The sequence below is a fragment of the Helianthus annuus genome, chromosome 10 (genome assembly GCF_002127325.2).
Source record: "Helianthus annuus cultivar XRQ/B chromosome 10, HanXRQr2.0-SUNRISE, whole genome shotgun sequence".
In the NCBI taxonomy this organism is placed as follows: Eukaryota; Viridiplantae; Streptophyta; class Magnoliopsida; order Asterales; family Asteraceae; genus Helianthus; species Helianthus annuus.
In genome coordinates, this window is record NC_035442.2 from 17,641,321 (window position 1) to 17,658,088 (window position 16,768).

Consider the following 16,768-nt stretch of genomic DNA (forward strand, 5'->3'; position numbering starts at 1 on the left):
ACATCATCAGTTGTAATGACAACAGTGGTTGAAACACAAGTTGTTTCAACAACTGTTAGTCAGCCAACTTCCACTTCAATCACTTCCACTACAATAGCCACTACTCAAATCACCACCACTGAACCAACCAAAACATCGTCAGCCTCTCCTAAACCAAAAAGGAGAAGGGTCATTTTGAAAGATGATGATTCTCCACCACCACCAACATCTTCACAACCTTTGTCACTTGTTCCTATTCCAAACCCTGTTCCTCTCTCTTCAGCCCAAGTACAAAATACAATCACTGACATTACTCCTGCAGGTGTCCAGTATCCTTTAGAGCTCATAGCAGTCAGAGAAGAGATCAAATCTTTCTACTCTGAGGATGACCCTGCTAAAAGGAACCTACCATTTGTTCAAGGATATCCAAGGCCAAATAATATTGAAGAGTATTTGAAGATAAAGGCTCAATAGGCTGAGGATATTTCTAAAAGAGACACACAAGGAAAATCTGATAAAGAAATTCAAAGGTACTATCAATTTCTGCTCACACAAGTCAGAACTTTGGAGCAGTTTTCAAAAGATTTGTGTCAAAAGCTTTCAGAAAGAGATGATGAAACTTTAAGAAAAGATAACATTCAGCACATAATGGCCTTCAAGAAATACACGGGAGATAAAGCTCAATACAAAGAATGGACCATTGGTGAGCTCAAGGAGGAGTTAGAAAGAATTGAAAAAATGAATAATGACAAAGTGAAACACACACCTCCTGTCTGGACAAAGTACATGAAAAATGTACCAGACAAAGTGTTAGAGCTGAAGAGAATGAAAGAGGAACTTATCACTGCTGATTTTGGGTCAAGAAATCAGGTGACAAGGTGGAAAGAAGACAAAGTCAGGGCCAGCTACAAAAGGTTGGAAGAACTAAGAAAGATAAATCCAGATATTCCACAAAAACCTGACTATCCTGAAGTAGTGGTTTCAACAAGACCACCAAAGCTGCAAGTCAGGAAAGCCACTGCTCCACCTGGTGCCATCCTTTATCAAAGAAGGAAGCAAAAACAGATGGATGCAGAAATAGCAGAGGATATAGTAGTAGGTAATGAAGTTATAAAAATGGTCCTCAAGCAAATAATAGCTGATATTCCTGAGCTTGCTCAAGCTCAAAGCATTGCTCAGCCAGTTATCACCAGGCCACCATCTCCCAACTCATCATCAAATAAAAATCTCCTAAGAAACCCACTGGGTTCAAAAATATTAAAGTGGAAAACTGACAAACAGACCCATGTATTGACTCTGATCAAATCCAGTGGAGAAGTGAAGAAAATATCAAGGGAACAAGCACTAGGCCTGAGTGTTGAAGATCTGCAGGATCTCCTTGATCTTACACTTTGCAGGGATGAAGATGATACAGATGCGACAATAAAGATCTACAATAATGAAGGGTTTTGGCATCATCTGTTCTAGGGGAGATTGTTGGGATTGAACCCTACCAGAGGAACAGTTGATTAAAGCCAAAACCGGATCAGAGCAGTGGATCCAAAATAAGCAGATGTTATGTTCTCATTCTCTCCCCTTGAAAGTAGTTCTAACAACTAATGACCTCCATCCACTGATCCTTTATAACATTTTCTGACTTACAACTGCTGATCAAGTTAAAGACTGATGAAGACTAAAGCCCTGTTGATCAATCTACCGCTATGGGTCAAGCACTGCTGAAGAAACCAAGTACTGCTGGAGTCACAACAGTGGAAGGATAAAGCAGTAGTTTAGTCTTTCTTATGTAATGTATTGTAATTAGTAGTTAGCATAGCAGTGTTTGTATTAGATCAGTAGTTGGAGTTTGTTAGGAGGTTAGATGTCACATTTTGATGGTGACGTCAGCCAAGATGCTTCAGTGGTTTGCCCGTGCCTATAAATAGAACAGTACCCTATACTGTTCTATTAGCTCTTTCACCACTTGTCTTCTTGTACGAGCAAATACTGTGAGCTCAGGCTGAGGGGGAGTTTGTTACATGCATGAAAAATTGTAATCGGTGATTGGAATTGTAGGATCGAGTTTCGACCCGAACGAGTCGTTCAGAGGAGTTTTTGTCAATTACAGGTGCGGAAAACAAGTAATCAACGTAGAAACAGCTTGCAAATCACTTTAAACACCTTTCTGTATTGAATAACGACAGTTTACAATCAAATCTTGAACCGGCAGCACTTCGGTACAAGTTACAAGGTCTCTCCCTATGGTTTTGCTTATGAGGCTATATATAGTGCATAGAGATCCGCTTCAATGGACATGTACGAATAAGCGGACCTCCATTGGACACATAAGCGGACCTAAATGATGACATATAAGCGGACCTACCTATGTCCTTATAAGCGAACCTATGATCTAAAACATATACAATTTCCTGTTTTCTCGTAAAACATGCTCTGATCTATCACTCTAAGGCTAAGACTCGATCCAAGACGAAGTCGACAGATTTAGTGCACCAACAAACTCCCCCTCAGATGTTGACGGAGTCATTTATCGAGTCTTTGACAATGTCGTGTCTTCGCACCTTCAGTCTTGATCAGTCTCTGGGTTTCTATCTCTCTATCTTCATCTCTTTCTTTTAGATGTTGACATTTTTAAGTTCTTCATCATCAACATGAACTCCCCCTCAAATGATGACTTTTCCTGCATAATACTCTACCACAAACATAAGTTTTATGATAAACGTTTAAGCATATAATCTATCACAAACACATCTACCAAACAGATCCTGATGAACCACTTGAAACTGTATCAATTTTCTTATCAAAACATCACAATATCCCAAATCATCTGTTCATCATGTTTAGCACTTAGAATTTTGAAAATCAGTTTTTCAATATCAGTTGTCGAAAATCTTTTTTACTTTTTCAAAATTTATGCTAAAACACACTAAAATCTTTTTGAATTTTCTGAAAGATAATAACTGACACCACTTGTAAATCAAAAGACTGCAGAAATGAAATATTTACAAACAATATTTTTGTGAGTTTGTGCAAGAGGATCATATCAGTTTTGTGACAAATCACTAACACCGTTAAGCTTTAAACATTCTCAGTTCTAAACAATTTACCTAGATTGTCAGTATATTGGTCCACTTTAAATTTTCACACAAATTTCAATCGATTCGAGATACGATATTAATGTTTTAGAAACTTAAACTTAATTGTGTATCACTCCACTTGAATATACTCCTGTATCCAAATATTCAGTCTTACAGGTGAGTATACTACAGATGATATCTGTAAAGGGTTATGTGCGAGGCCCGTGAGAGCTCAGGTCGGTACTTCCGTATACGCAGAGAGATGACGGCTTCGACTTTTGGTGGGTCCCCTTTAGAGGATCTTTTGTTACAACAGCAAAGCTTATCAATTTTATTGTTTAATCAGATTGCTGAGGGTGAGCTTTTATTTCAAAGCTTTTTGCAGAAAGTATTATTCGGGGACTAGGTCAGAACTTCCATTCAGCAAAAGTCCCGAAATAATACCCCAGATATCACTGAGTATAAAGACCTAGTATCTCAGAATACGGGACCTTTCAAACAAGATTTCGGGGGTTACCCATATATTCAAGAATAGTTACCCACGAATTAAGCAAGTTTGAATTTAGGTTTATATCTCGTTTCAATTTACTAAATGTGCAAAATCTACTGACACATCCACAGTAAGATTGTTTATCACATTTTGACTTTACATTTCTTTAGCATGCTGTGATTGTCTACTGATGTACTATCATTTCCTCTTTTATGCAACAAGAACTCATTTTTCAGTTTTATCATGTTTTTGGCTTTTTCAAATTTTCTAATGTTTTTGGATTTTCTGAAATTTTTCTACTCCCCCTAAAATGCAAACACATTAAAGAAATTTGAAAACTATCTAAGTTCTTGACCCACTAGAAACATGAAAGTAAACCAAACTATACAAAAATATGACAACTGATATCAAAACACATCAAATCACCATTCATTTGGCATAAACAATCAGAACTCCCCCTATCAACAAACTATTTTCCCATTTAGATTTCAAAAAACTTAAGTTTGTTTTAATCAAAATGGTTTTTCCGGAAAATAAGTTTGATTGATTTTACCACTTATAGGATTATCAATAACAGATTCGGGGATGTGGTTCATCATATTGTCTCTCAACAATTTGTAGGAAAATACAAGTACAACTTAATGTCCTTGATTTACCATATACAAGAATGCGCAATAAAATCGTCTAACCACTTGTACAACAAACATAAACAAACCTCTTTACCGTTTGTATAATTGACATTATTGAATAAAATCTCAAGAAAGATGCCGATTCATGCTCCACGCTTACCAACCAGGGAGCTCTGGCAAGTCAGGTTTTAGTCAAAGAAAATATCCACACAAGCCTGACCAGCCTTGGGTTTCACCGAGTCATCATCACTCGGTTTCTTACCTTTCCTCTTCTTCTCATAAAATTCTTTAAACCCTTTGACTTTTCGGTCAATCATCTTTCCAAAGATGTGTTTTACCTTGGGGTTAAAGACCTTTTCAGCATCAAATTCCTGTTTATCATTATAAAATTGGTTAGAAATTTCAACTTTACCAATTTTCTTTTTATAATTCTCAGCCCGAAGTGATGGAAACTCCTCATCATTCACAATCGGAACTGATTTTTCGTCTTTTAAAACAACTTCACATTTTGAAACAACTTGTGGCTCAACTGATTTTATGGAATCAGTTTCATCGCCAGAAGATAGCTCCTCTGATTTTGACCTATCAGAATCATCGCTAGAGCTTTCACCAACTTTCTTAACAACCCATTTCTGGTTGTCAGATTTTGTTCTCTTCTTATAAAACTTGTTAGAACACTCACCAATTTCAAATTTAGAATTTTTAAACAATTTTTCTCTATCAATTGGTGGTTCGAACTCAACCACTTTCTTTTTGAGTTTACGAAATACTCCCTGTTTTGATTGTATTGCCTTAGAACAATCTCGGGCAATATGTCCAACAATGTTGCATCGGAAACAGGTTCTCGTATCTGTATTCTCCTCAGCCATCTTCTTCAATTCATCTTGCTTCTTTGCAAAGAATTCATTGTTTGACTGTCTCCAAAAATCTTTCTTTTCTTCCTCAGATGACGTTCCTGAAACAAATGTCATTTTTGATTTAAAATCACGAACATATTTTTCATTTTTCTGTTTTTCTGTAGGAGTAAAACCAAGACCTTTCTTTTTGAAATTACCGTTATGGTTTGATTTCTTTTGGAAACCAGAGCCAGAACTGTAACCCTTTTTCTTATTTAATCTTTGTTGAACTCTTGAGGTGTAAGGATTAGGTTTTTCATTAAAACACAAGTCTTTTATTTCAGAAATATTAATTTCTGTGAATTTGAAAACCTTGTTTATCAATTCAGTTTTGACACCTCTTATTGGAAATTCCTCATCAGAATATAATTTGTCAGAATCATTCAAAGTGTAAGCAACTTTGAACAATCCATCATCCAAATTAGATTTTGATAACAGAAATTTTCTATCATAAACTATTTTGTCCTGTTTTTCCATTTGACAAACAGTGCTTGACTCAGACTTTGACTCTGACGCGAACTCCGACTTTGACTCCTCTATCTCATCGTTTTCTAACACATGATCCACGACTTTCTTCATCAATTGAGACTGTTGATCAGTGTCAGACGATGTAAACACAACATCAATACTATCTAGCAAGTTTACTGACGACTCTGACTCCCACTGTAAGTTTGTTGCCTTTTTGACTCTTTCATCATTTGGATTTCTAGCCAAATATCCATTTTCCAGAGGAGGTGGACATTTGTTGTAACTGACACCTTGTTTCTTACCAGATGGTGTCTTGTCAGTGTCTTTCTTCTTTTTGGTCTTTTTTATTGGAGTCTTTTCTTCAACCTTCTCTTCAGAAACTTTCTTTTCTTCAGTTACATCATTGTCCTCAAATGCCTTCAAGCTTTCAGCCATCGGATAAATCCTGTCAATGACATAAGACGAACATGAGTAACTTTTTAATAAATGGTTAACTCTTTCAGTTTCAATTATTTGAAGTTCCAGTTTCTGTTCGAGTTCAGCACACTTCTCAATATAGTTGTTTACAACTTTTTGCTTGACCATGAAAGCTCCTTGAAGTGTTTTCATTGCTGTAGCCTGCTCTTCACTTGTGTCGTTATACATGTTCATCGCTTTGTTGAGCACATCATAAGATTCCTTTAATCTGTTCATATTGTGAATCAAAGAACTATTTTGTTTCTTTACAACTTCACAATTTTCACAAATTATTGAACTCTTTTTAGCAACAGCTTCTTCATCAATCTTGAACTCTGGAACTTTCACTTTTTTTCGAATCACCGGAGTTGTTTCATCATCACTGCTCACCGGTGTTTTCACCTTCTTCTTTTTCTTCTTGACTTTCTCATCTTCACTATCAGTTTCTGCTATTTGTTTCAAATGTTCAGCCATTCTTTTTGCATAATAATTAGTGCCATCATCGCTATCACTGTCTTCTTCAATTCTGGCAACAAAAGCTGTATGAGCTGTAGCTTGATCAGGAATGTAGTTATTCCAAGAGAAATTCTCCCAGCTAAATCCCTCGGGTAATCTTTCATCATCTTGATCAATTACCAAGGCACTACCATCCTTTCTCTTCAAACAATCTTGATTACCTACACAAGCTCTCTTTTCAGAATCTTCAATTATAGGTCTTCCATGTGCTGTTTATGCTTGATGTTTATTCTGTTGAGATGGTTGTTGAGCAACTTGATGGTAAATGGCTTTTCGATAGTAATCATTGTTGTTGTTGAAAGGATTCTGAGCTCCACTTGCTTCGCGATTGGTGCATTCTCTTTTGAAGTGTCCTTTCTCCCTGCAACGAAAACAAGTGACTTTAGATTTGTCAAAACCTAAAGTAGAAACATTAGCCTCACGAAGATCATCTCTCACCGTGATCTGCTTGAATTTCTCAGCTCTCCGTAACACGCTAGCCAAACACCATTTTATGTCCATCAGCTCCATCTCTTCAGCATCTATCTGGTCGTAATCTTCCTTGGTTAGCATTGGATTTCCGATACGACCTGCAACAAAACAACTATAAGATTCTAAAACCATTCCTAACAAAGACATTTGACTTTTTGAAACTTCCTCAGAATAATCTTGATCACTCTCAAGATTTAAAACAATATTGCACTGAAGTTTTCTCCCATTTTTCGTTGCTGAAATGTTTGGATCAAAAGACGGAAATGATGTGAAACTTGTTTTGCTGTTTGATCCTAATGATGAACCTCCAGGAGAATTCTTGGCATTGAAAGCAGTCTCTATTTTTGGAGATAGATTTGTAGATTTCGCGTTCACCCCTGCTTTGTAATACAATCCAATATCTTGTTCACCATCAAAATCTTTCATTCTAACAATCTTTCTCTGCTCCATTTCCTGAGCTTCCAACTTTTCAATGAATTTGCTCAATGTTAAATCATTAAACCCCTTTTTGTTTCTCAACATCATCAAAAACATTCCCCATGTTTCATAGGGTAATGCATCAGCCAATTTTTCAATCAGTTCATCATTTGTTTTTGCGATGCTCAATCTTTTCATGCACATTACCAAATTACAATATCTTTCAATGATTTCCTTTGTAGTTTCATTCTTCAATCCACGAAATAAATCAAACTCTTTCTTTAGAAGTGATTTCTTGTTTTTAACCATCTCTTCACTTCCTTTAAACTTTGATTTTAACGCTTTCCAGATCGAATATGAACTCCCATTATGCTGTAGTAATACCAAAATATCTTCCTTTACTGCTTGTTGTAGCAGGCTTAACATCATTTTCTCATTCTTATACTTCTTTTTGTCATCGGCACTCATGTCTTTGATCGCAACTTCCTCAACATCGTCGTTCTTTGGTCTAACATACTTCGTTTCCACACATTCCCAAGCATCCAAGTAGTTCGCTTGTACCCAATTTTCAAACCGTTCTTGCCATCCTTTATATTCCTCGATGTTTGTTAGCTTGGCGGTTTTTGCATCGTTCCCATTTCGTTTTCCAACATCGTGTTTTGAACAATACTCATTGGGGTAACTGGTGTAGCAAATGCGTTGTAGAATTCTTCGTCCATTTTTAGATTTTAAGAATTTTCTTGAACAGTCCTTAAAAGCGAAACTAGATTGTTCACTGGAGCGAAACTACTGAGTGATCGAAAGATCGAAACTTTCTGTGTTCAAAAGAGCGGAACCTGAGAGACCAGATGAGCGAAACTAACACAATGTTCAAATAAGTGAACCACCTAAGGTTCAAATGAGCGGACCTTCTTGGTTCAAACAAGCGGATCTAATTGGTTTAAATGAGCGGACCTTATTGGTTCAAACAAGCGGATCTAACTGCGAAGTGTACACAAAAGCGGAACACTTTGAACTTTGGAGCGGACCTAGGATGTTTTTGGAGCGGAACCTTTGAATTTTTGTAACAATGAGCGGACCTAACACGTTCTTTGGAGCGGACCTATGAAGTGTCCGTATAAGCGGAACCTACTCGGAAGCAATTTTGACCCATTTTTAATGCGAATTTTAACACCAAATTTTCCAGGGTTTGTCTATATGCTATTATACACAATCCGTGAGATTTTGAGCTGATTTTGACCGATGAAACTTTCTGAACTGAAGAAAGAAGGTGTAGAAATAAGAAAACTTGATGAATTCCAGCTAATTTCTGTAGAACTCCTCCTCCTGAAGCTCTGATACCACTTGTAGGATCGAGTTTCGACCCGAACGAGTCGTTCAGAGGAGTTTTCGTCAATTACAGGTGCGGAAAACAAGTAATCAACGTAGAAACAGCTTTCAAATCACTTTAAACACCTTTCTGTATTGATTTATAACAGTTTACATCCAAATCTCGATCCGGCAGCACTTCGGTATGAGTTACAAGGTCTCTCACTATGGTTCGCTCAAATGACCCCTATTTATAGGCCATGAGGTTCGCTCCAAGGAACATGTACGCATAAGCGAACCTCCAACTGACACATAAGCGGGCCTATTTAATTGACATAAAAGCGAACCTCCTATGACCATATAAGCGAACCTATATCTTAACACACATACAATATCCTGTTTTCTCGTAAAACTCGCCCTAATCTAAAACTCTAAGTCTAAGACTCGATCCAAGACGAAGTCGACAGATGTAGTGCACCAACAGGAATAAATTCAAGCATTCGGTTCAATGTTCAAACATGTGTGTTGAAAGCATTTCTCCTATTTGATTGTGTGCAAAGTTTATTTCCAATTTATTTCCGCTGCATTACTTGTTCATCTTCATTATTTCTTAAACAAAAACACAATAAAAAAGAAACTCAGATCCTAACAGGAAACTTTGGGTTGACAAGTAGGAGATGCATGCTAGTATTGTTATGATGTGTCTTAGATTAGGATTATGTCATGTGGATTCGTTTAATCGTTTTTATACTTATGCTAGTAAATCAAACTTCTATACTCGCCAATACTTTATGTGTTGACATGTACTTTAATATGTATTGCAGGAACTTGATGATGAGACGTTGAAAGAAATCTAGTAGGATGACTAGAAACACACTTTAATTCAGTACTTGTTTTGTATTTGGTTTTCTTGTTGCAATATGTTGTAATTTGTACCAAACAATGTATTTTCCGTTTTAGAAATGAAGTGAAATTTGATTATTAAATACTTTTCGCAAATAGACGTTATGAAGTCTCTTACAATCTCGTTTTTGCCTCACTCCGATGTTTCCGCCATCGGTTTGGGTGTGACACACTATATATGGTTGTACAATACTACATAACATGATTATAGAAGACAAAAGTCGAGCAATATGCGAATACGATCCGAATGACGTTGATGAGAATGTTGAGCCAGTTGACGAGGAGCAACAAGACTCAATTTGTGGGCGTTACCAATGAGTATGTGTATGGAAACCTATGTGCAGATTTAGTTCACCATATCTGGAATAACTTCCGTGTCGATCCCGTTGATGATGAGTAGTGGTGTTCGTAGGTTTAGGAAATATTATTTTATGATTTTAATATGTAATTTTAGATTATAATTTGTGTTTATTTTTTTTATTTGTAATTTTCTAAATCTTTTATGCAATTTTTGATTTTCTTAAAAACTATTCGTATTTATTATAAATAAAATACATTAAACAAATAAAAAAATGTTATTTATAAATAAAATACATTAAATAAAAAATATAAATAATATAAGGGGAAAGGGGGAAGAAGGGGGAACTCGGGGTGTTCATCGAATCGTGAAAAGAATTTTTCGAATTTTTTTTACCAGAATTCGTATTCGCTTTGATTAGCTTAGTATTTGAAACTCGAATTCGAATCAAATTCACCCAAAATAATAAATTATTTTACTTTCATTTTTAAAATACTAAAAACTAATTAGATTCAACATAAAATATAATAATCTGCAAAATTAATTAATTATAATATGCAAAACACCAAAATCTAAAAGATAGGTTGGTTACTGGTAACGATTTAAGTTGGGTAAAATTTTAAAAATAAGTAGTATGAACTGTTTGTTAGTTTGGTAATATTATGAATAATAAACTTATCACTTATGGATGTACTTCATACTTTGCCCAAATTTAGAAGTTATATGTGTGTGTATATATATGTTTTTGTGTGTATTTACATATATTAAAAAGTTATATATACACTAAATTAGAATTCCGAATCGAATTGAACACCATAAATTCGTATTCGATTCGAACTCGATTATTGCACTCGAATACGAATCAACTCGAATTCGAACCTTATTAATCAAATTCTGAACACCCCTAGGGGGAACCACACCCAATTTTTGGGAGAGGATAGTGAGGTGGAAGGGAGGGTGATGTGACGTTGAGGTGGACTTGGGGGAAGAGGGAACCATACCCCATAACCTAAGGGGATTAAAGTGTAAGCAGTGTTCGAAAGACTATTTTACTCTCATTTTATGTTGTACCTATGCATTAAAGCAAAAAAAAAGTTTTTTAACTTTTAGGTAACTTAAAATGCTCTTATCTTATGATTATATATATATATATATATATATATATATATATATATATATATATATATATATGGGACCGCTAAAATAAAAACCACCTCCAGTTGTAAGAATCATGAGAACTACACCGTGCGGGGCGAGTTGGACCAAATTTTTTTCATAAACGTAGATGCGTGTATTATAAACACATTTGTAAAAAAAAATTTAAAAAAAATGTCGTGAGTGTAGTTTTGAGCACCACAAGTTTGTGTTTACGGGTACCGTAAATTTTAAACGGTACCCGTAAACACAAACTTGTGGTGCTCAAAACTACACACACGACAATTTTTTTTCTTTGAATTTTTTTTTACAAATGTGTTTATAATACACGCATTTACGTTTATGAAAAAAAAATTTGGTCCAACTCGCCCCGGATCAAAAAGTTCTCATGGTTCTTACAACTGGAGGTGGTTTTCATTTTAGCGGTCCCCTATATATATATATATATATATATATATATATATATATATATATATATATATATAGGGAGCTGCTAGAATGAAAACCACCCCGAGTTGTAAGAACCGCGAGAACTACACCCCACGGAGCACCGTTCGCCATGATTTTTTTTACAAGTAGATGTGTATATTATAAACACGGCCGTAAAAAATCATGGCGAACGGCGCTCCGTGGGGTGTAGTTTTTTACACCACAAGTTTGGTGAAAAAAAAAAGAAAAAAGAAAAAAAAATTAAAAACACCAAACTTGTGGTGTAAAAAACTACACCCCACGGAGCGCCGTTCGCCATGATTTTTTACGGCTGTGTTTATAATACACACATCTATTTGTAAAAAAAAATAATGGCGAACGGCGCTCCGTGGGGTGTAGTTCTCGCGGTTCTTACAACTCGGGGTGGTTTTCATTCTAGCAGCCCCCTATATATATATATATATATATATATATATATATATATATATATATATGATAAGCAGAATAATATATTTTTTACTCATATTTGGCACTAAGCTATATCTAATAAATAACTGCTTGCGCTACGTATCACAATTTTGTAGGTCCAAAATTCTTATAACCGTTTAAAAACTTTTCTATTGGCCTAAGCTATACCTAATAAATATGTAACCGAATGATATTCTTTCTATTATTGTTTTGTTTGTTAATATTTACTTGGTGAATATTATATTTTTTTAATATTTCTTTTATTTACTATTTCTTTTATTTTTTCCCTTATTAATAATTAATGCTTTTCGCATATAATAATTATTTAATACTTTATTGATTCAACTTGTGCAATGCACGAGTGTATAAGCTACTTTATATGTATAACTAGTTGATGCCTCACCCGCGTTGTGGGGCGGTAGGCCAAATATTTCTCAACCAATTAAAAAAACACTATCAAGGTTTTATTAGAAATAAACTAAAATGGTAGCAAGACCGTAATTTTGAGCTCGGGGCAAAATTGTAATTTCTTAGAACTAATGAGCGAGGGTTAGGCAACTCTTGACACGAATGAAAAATTAAATCGAGTCAACCAGTAAAAACAAAACACTTCAATAGTTTTGCTAATAAAACAAAAACGATGGCAATAATTTAATTTTGAACTCAGGGAAAAATTGTATTTTTTTATTGCGGGTAAAATCGTAATTTGCCAAAAGCAAAACCGATGGCAATACTGTAATTTTGAACCAAAGGAAAAATCATACCTTTGAACAGGGGCAAATTCTTATTTTAAACTAGGGAAAATCGTAACATACCCGGGCCAATAGGGGGGAGTGACATGCAGCAGCCTGACACTATTCCTACACACCCTTTTAAACAAAACTAAAACGATGACAAGACTGTAATTTTTAACTGGGGGAAAATTGTAATTTTGGGCTAAGGTAAAATCGTAATTTGTCAAAAGGTAAAGCGATGACAATACTGTAATTATAACCAGAGGTAAAATCGTAACTTTAGGGGGTAAATCCGTAATTTTAAGCCGGGTTGTCAAAAGGTAAAGCAATGACAATACTGTAATTTTAACCAGGGGTAAAATCGTAACTTTACACAGGGGGCAAATCCGTAATTTTAAGCTGGGGGTAAAATCGTAACATACACGGACCAATGGGGGAATGTCAGACAGCTGCATGACACTAAAATAAATAGTAAAACTATAAATTTAAACGAGTCAAAATCGTAATTTTGTAAAGAAAAAAAAATTTCTGTCAAAATTTTCACTATTGTGGGTGGCATGTGGCCGCCCAACTCAACCAATCCCATATTATTTTATAAATCTATTTAAGAAAGGAATTTTTCATATTTCTTTTTACCTTTTGTTTCATTTTTTATTAAGAAATGTTTATTTAAATATGTTTTTCAACAACGATCTTTTGCAATGGACGGGTATGTTTGGCAAAAGTAGCCGGTGACTGAAAGCTGGTGGCTGGTAGCTGTAGGTGGTAGCTGGTGGCTGTAGCTTTTTAGATATATTTATGTGTTTGGTAGAGTAGCTGGAGTTTTTAATAAAATATATAAAATGACTAAAATAGACATAACTAAAAAAACATAACTAAAAAGTTCATTATCTTTAGAGGTTAAAATAGTTTTTTTTTTTCACTAAAAGCTTATAGCTCCTTCTAAACGCTACTAGTAGGATCGTTCAACTAAAAGTTTCAAGCTCCTAACATAAAAGTTTTAAGTTACTTCAATCAAACAAAGCTTTTTATTAAGAAGGAGTTTTTTCTTAAAAGTTTAAATTTACAAGCTCCTAAAAACTCCCATCCAAACATACCCGACTTTTAATTTTAAATAATTTTCTAAAATTTTAATTTTATATAAATTCCTTACATAGTTATGTAAAACCCGACTTTTAATTTTAAATAATTTTCTAAAATTATAATTTTATATAAATTCCTTACATAGTTCTGTAAAATTTTTGAATCCTGTAATAGTGGTAAGTTTTTGTCACTAGAGAGTATACCCTCTTTGTCGTTTTGCTCTAAAAGGGTTTAAAATAAATAATAAAAAATAGTACGAATTTAATCAAAATAAATGATCATAAATAATAAATATTAAATGAAAAATTATTTGACATCACACGTCTCTCTTTCTCTCTCTCTCCCTTATCTTGTTTTAAAAAGCCCCCAAAACCATGACAATCAAATGAAAAACCTCTCTTTTTTCTCTCTTTCTTTCTTCCTTTTGATGCTACTACTCGTGTCGCCATTTTACAGATTATTATTAAATGGGAAGATTGAATCATAGAAAATCTAATCTTAATTTCGTTACAAACACTTGGGTTTTAATCCGCATAACTTCTTGTTTCTCTTGAAAAAGAAAAAAAAAAAACCCTTTTTTTTTATTTTGTGAAATTTTCATGTTATCAATTCATCAACAATTTTATTTTCCTATTTGAGTAGTGATGCTGAGGAACAGATCAAGAGCTGTAACGAAACAATCACCGATCATGGCGGATCACCAAACCCGTTCGGCTCCGAATACTCCAAACCCGACCCGATCTTTGTCATCTTTTCTTGGTTCTCCAAGGTTCTTCAATGGCTTCTTTTCACCTAAAAATCTTTCACCAACTTCGATTCTTGACACAGACAAACAAATCTTTAATTTTGCCGGTAACCCATTTCGATTCAGCAAAAACCCAGAAAAACCCACAAAGGAATTTGAAAAATTTCAACACAAATCTGAGAATTTTGATTCTGGAGGTATTGCTCTGGTTCTTGATCAAGAAAACCATAATAATGGTAATATTATTAGTAAACCCAACGCTACAAGCCGGAAAATTTTGTTTGGATCAAAGCTAAAGATTCAAATCCCATCGGGTGACCCGTTTGGGACCGGGTCACCCGAATCACCTGGTGATTTTGGGATCAAGACCCGGGGTTCACAGTTTTCGGGTGGTCCGACTCCAACTGGATCCGGGTCGCCCAGATTATTAACGGGTCAGTTGTCTTTGAGAGAGATGGAGCTCTCGGAAGAGTATACTCGTGTGATCTCTCATGGGCCTAACCCGAAAACGACCCATATTTATGATAATTGTGTTGTGAATAGCTGTTGTGGTGTTCGGGTCGGGTCACCGGAAGTGGAGAGTTTTGCAAGAGTTTGTCAGACTTGTAAGAAGAATCTTGGTGAAGGCAGTGACATTTTCATGTACAGGTTAATAATTTTTAAATTTTAAAACTAAGTTTTAGATTTAATTAAAAAAATCAGATCTTTATGGAATCTTGATTTATTGGCTATTTTTCGAGATTATACATGTATTGAATAATAATATAATATAATAATATGTGAATTATTGTATGTTTACAGGGGTGAGAAAGCATTTTGTAGTGAAGAATGCAGATGCCAAGAGATGGTTTTGGATGGATTGATGATCCCTTAGCATGAAATCTTGAAATGACTATTTTGCCCCAACCCATCTCTATAGATTCCAATTTCTTGAAGTTTGACCAAGATAAGAGGGGGGTTTTTGTTTTTCAAACCAAGGTTAAATAAAGTTTTGGATGTAGTGTTAGAAGTAGGTGATGATTTTGGTTTTTCCTTTGTTACATTTATTTTTGTTATTTTTTTACCAATTCCAATATCATCTATTGTACTATGTGTTGAGAGATGAGAGAGAAATATATAATGTAAAAAAGAAAATTAAATACATAAATAAAAGGTGTCCTTGTGATGTTAGTAATGGCTTTCTTTGAAATGATTGCTCTTGATGCTTTTGTCTTTACTTTGCCTTTTACATGACAATTGGTCCCATTCATTCATGATTTTTTTTCCTTTTAATACACTTATTTTTTCTGGCTTAATCTTGATATATAAGAAGATTTTGTATCTAACATGGTAGAATTAAACCCACAAAAAACAAGTTAATAATACATTGAAATGATTACAAAGTATTACACAACTAGAGAGTTAGAAAAGGATGGCTTGAAACTGATTAATATAAAATTGAAAACTTTTTTTTTTGAGATGTAAGGTATCTTTCTTGTAACAATAATCATACTAGTATTGGTCTTCACCACTTGCTTAAAACTATGACAATTATTATTTATGGTGTAATAAATATTGAAATAAGATATTCAAATCAATGATGGCTCAATAAAAATTGTTAGATCAGCTGTAGTGGTTTGTGATTTGCTGTTGATGGGCAAAAAAACGCCTCATTCACACGTGAACACCGCCTCCTTAGGCGTTTTTTTGCTTGAGTGTGGGCTTTAAAACATCTGATCAAAAGAGAATGACTAATGGAATGTTTTTGATGGTTTTTTTATTTTTTATTTAATTCAATTACAATATCTAATTCTTGTAAGGGGGCTTAAAGTTCAAGCCCATTACACTCCTTTTTAACTTCAAGCTCCTTTGTTGATTAGGAGCCACATGTCGGATAATGCCCAGGGAATGAGCTTGAAGTTCAAGCCTACTACTGGTTTAAAACACGCCGGAATAAACAAATATAGTAAAAAACAATTGCCTCAAAATTGTGGCAAATCTAAAAAAAATACGGGGTGTGCTAATAAGTACGGTATTTGTTATACTAATGGTTCTTGTGTTAAAACTATATTCCGATTTTGGTCACAAACTTTTCATAACTCGTATATACGATCTAAACTTTTAACTTATCACAGTATTTTTGGTCTTTGAAGTAATTAACTGGTTCGTCCCTAACGGAAAACCTAAGTCCCTTACTGATCATTCGTCGCATTCACCCCTCGACCCTCGTCATCTTCTTCTTGATAAGCAAGATTTCGATCTGGTATGAGCAT

The 16,768-nt window shown here is 34.7% G+C and overlaps 1 protein-coding gene across 1 annotated transcript; it reads left to right on the forward strand.

Annotated features, from left to right (window-relative positions):
• Nucleotides 1-14,149: 14,149 nt before the first annotated feature.
• On the forward strand, nt 14,150-15,692 carry LOC110884110 (protein MARD1). Its single transcript, XM_022131781.1, has 2 exons — nt 14,150-15,164; nt 15,318-15,692. The coding sequence occupies exons 1-2, from the start codon at nt 14,416-14,418 to the stop codon at nt 15,388-15,390; spliced, it is 822 nt and encodes a 273-aa protein (XP_021987473.1). The 5' UTR covers nt 14,150-14,415; the 3' UTR covers nt 15,391-15,692.
• Nucleotides 15,693-16,768: the final 1,076 nt, after the last annotated feature.

What these genes read in the sequence shown, in the direction of transcription:
- LOC110884110 (XM_022131781.1), top strand. Translation starts at nt 14,416, where the DNA reads ATGCTGAGGAACAGATCAAGAGCTGTAACGAAACAATCACCGATCATG. An exon ending in AGTGACATTTTCATGTACAG is followed by an intron (nt 15,165 to 15,317) that starts GTTAATAATTTT and finishes GTATGTTTACAG; the next exon opens with GGGTGAGAAAGCATTTTGTA.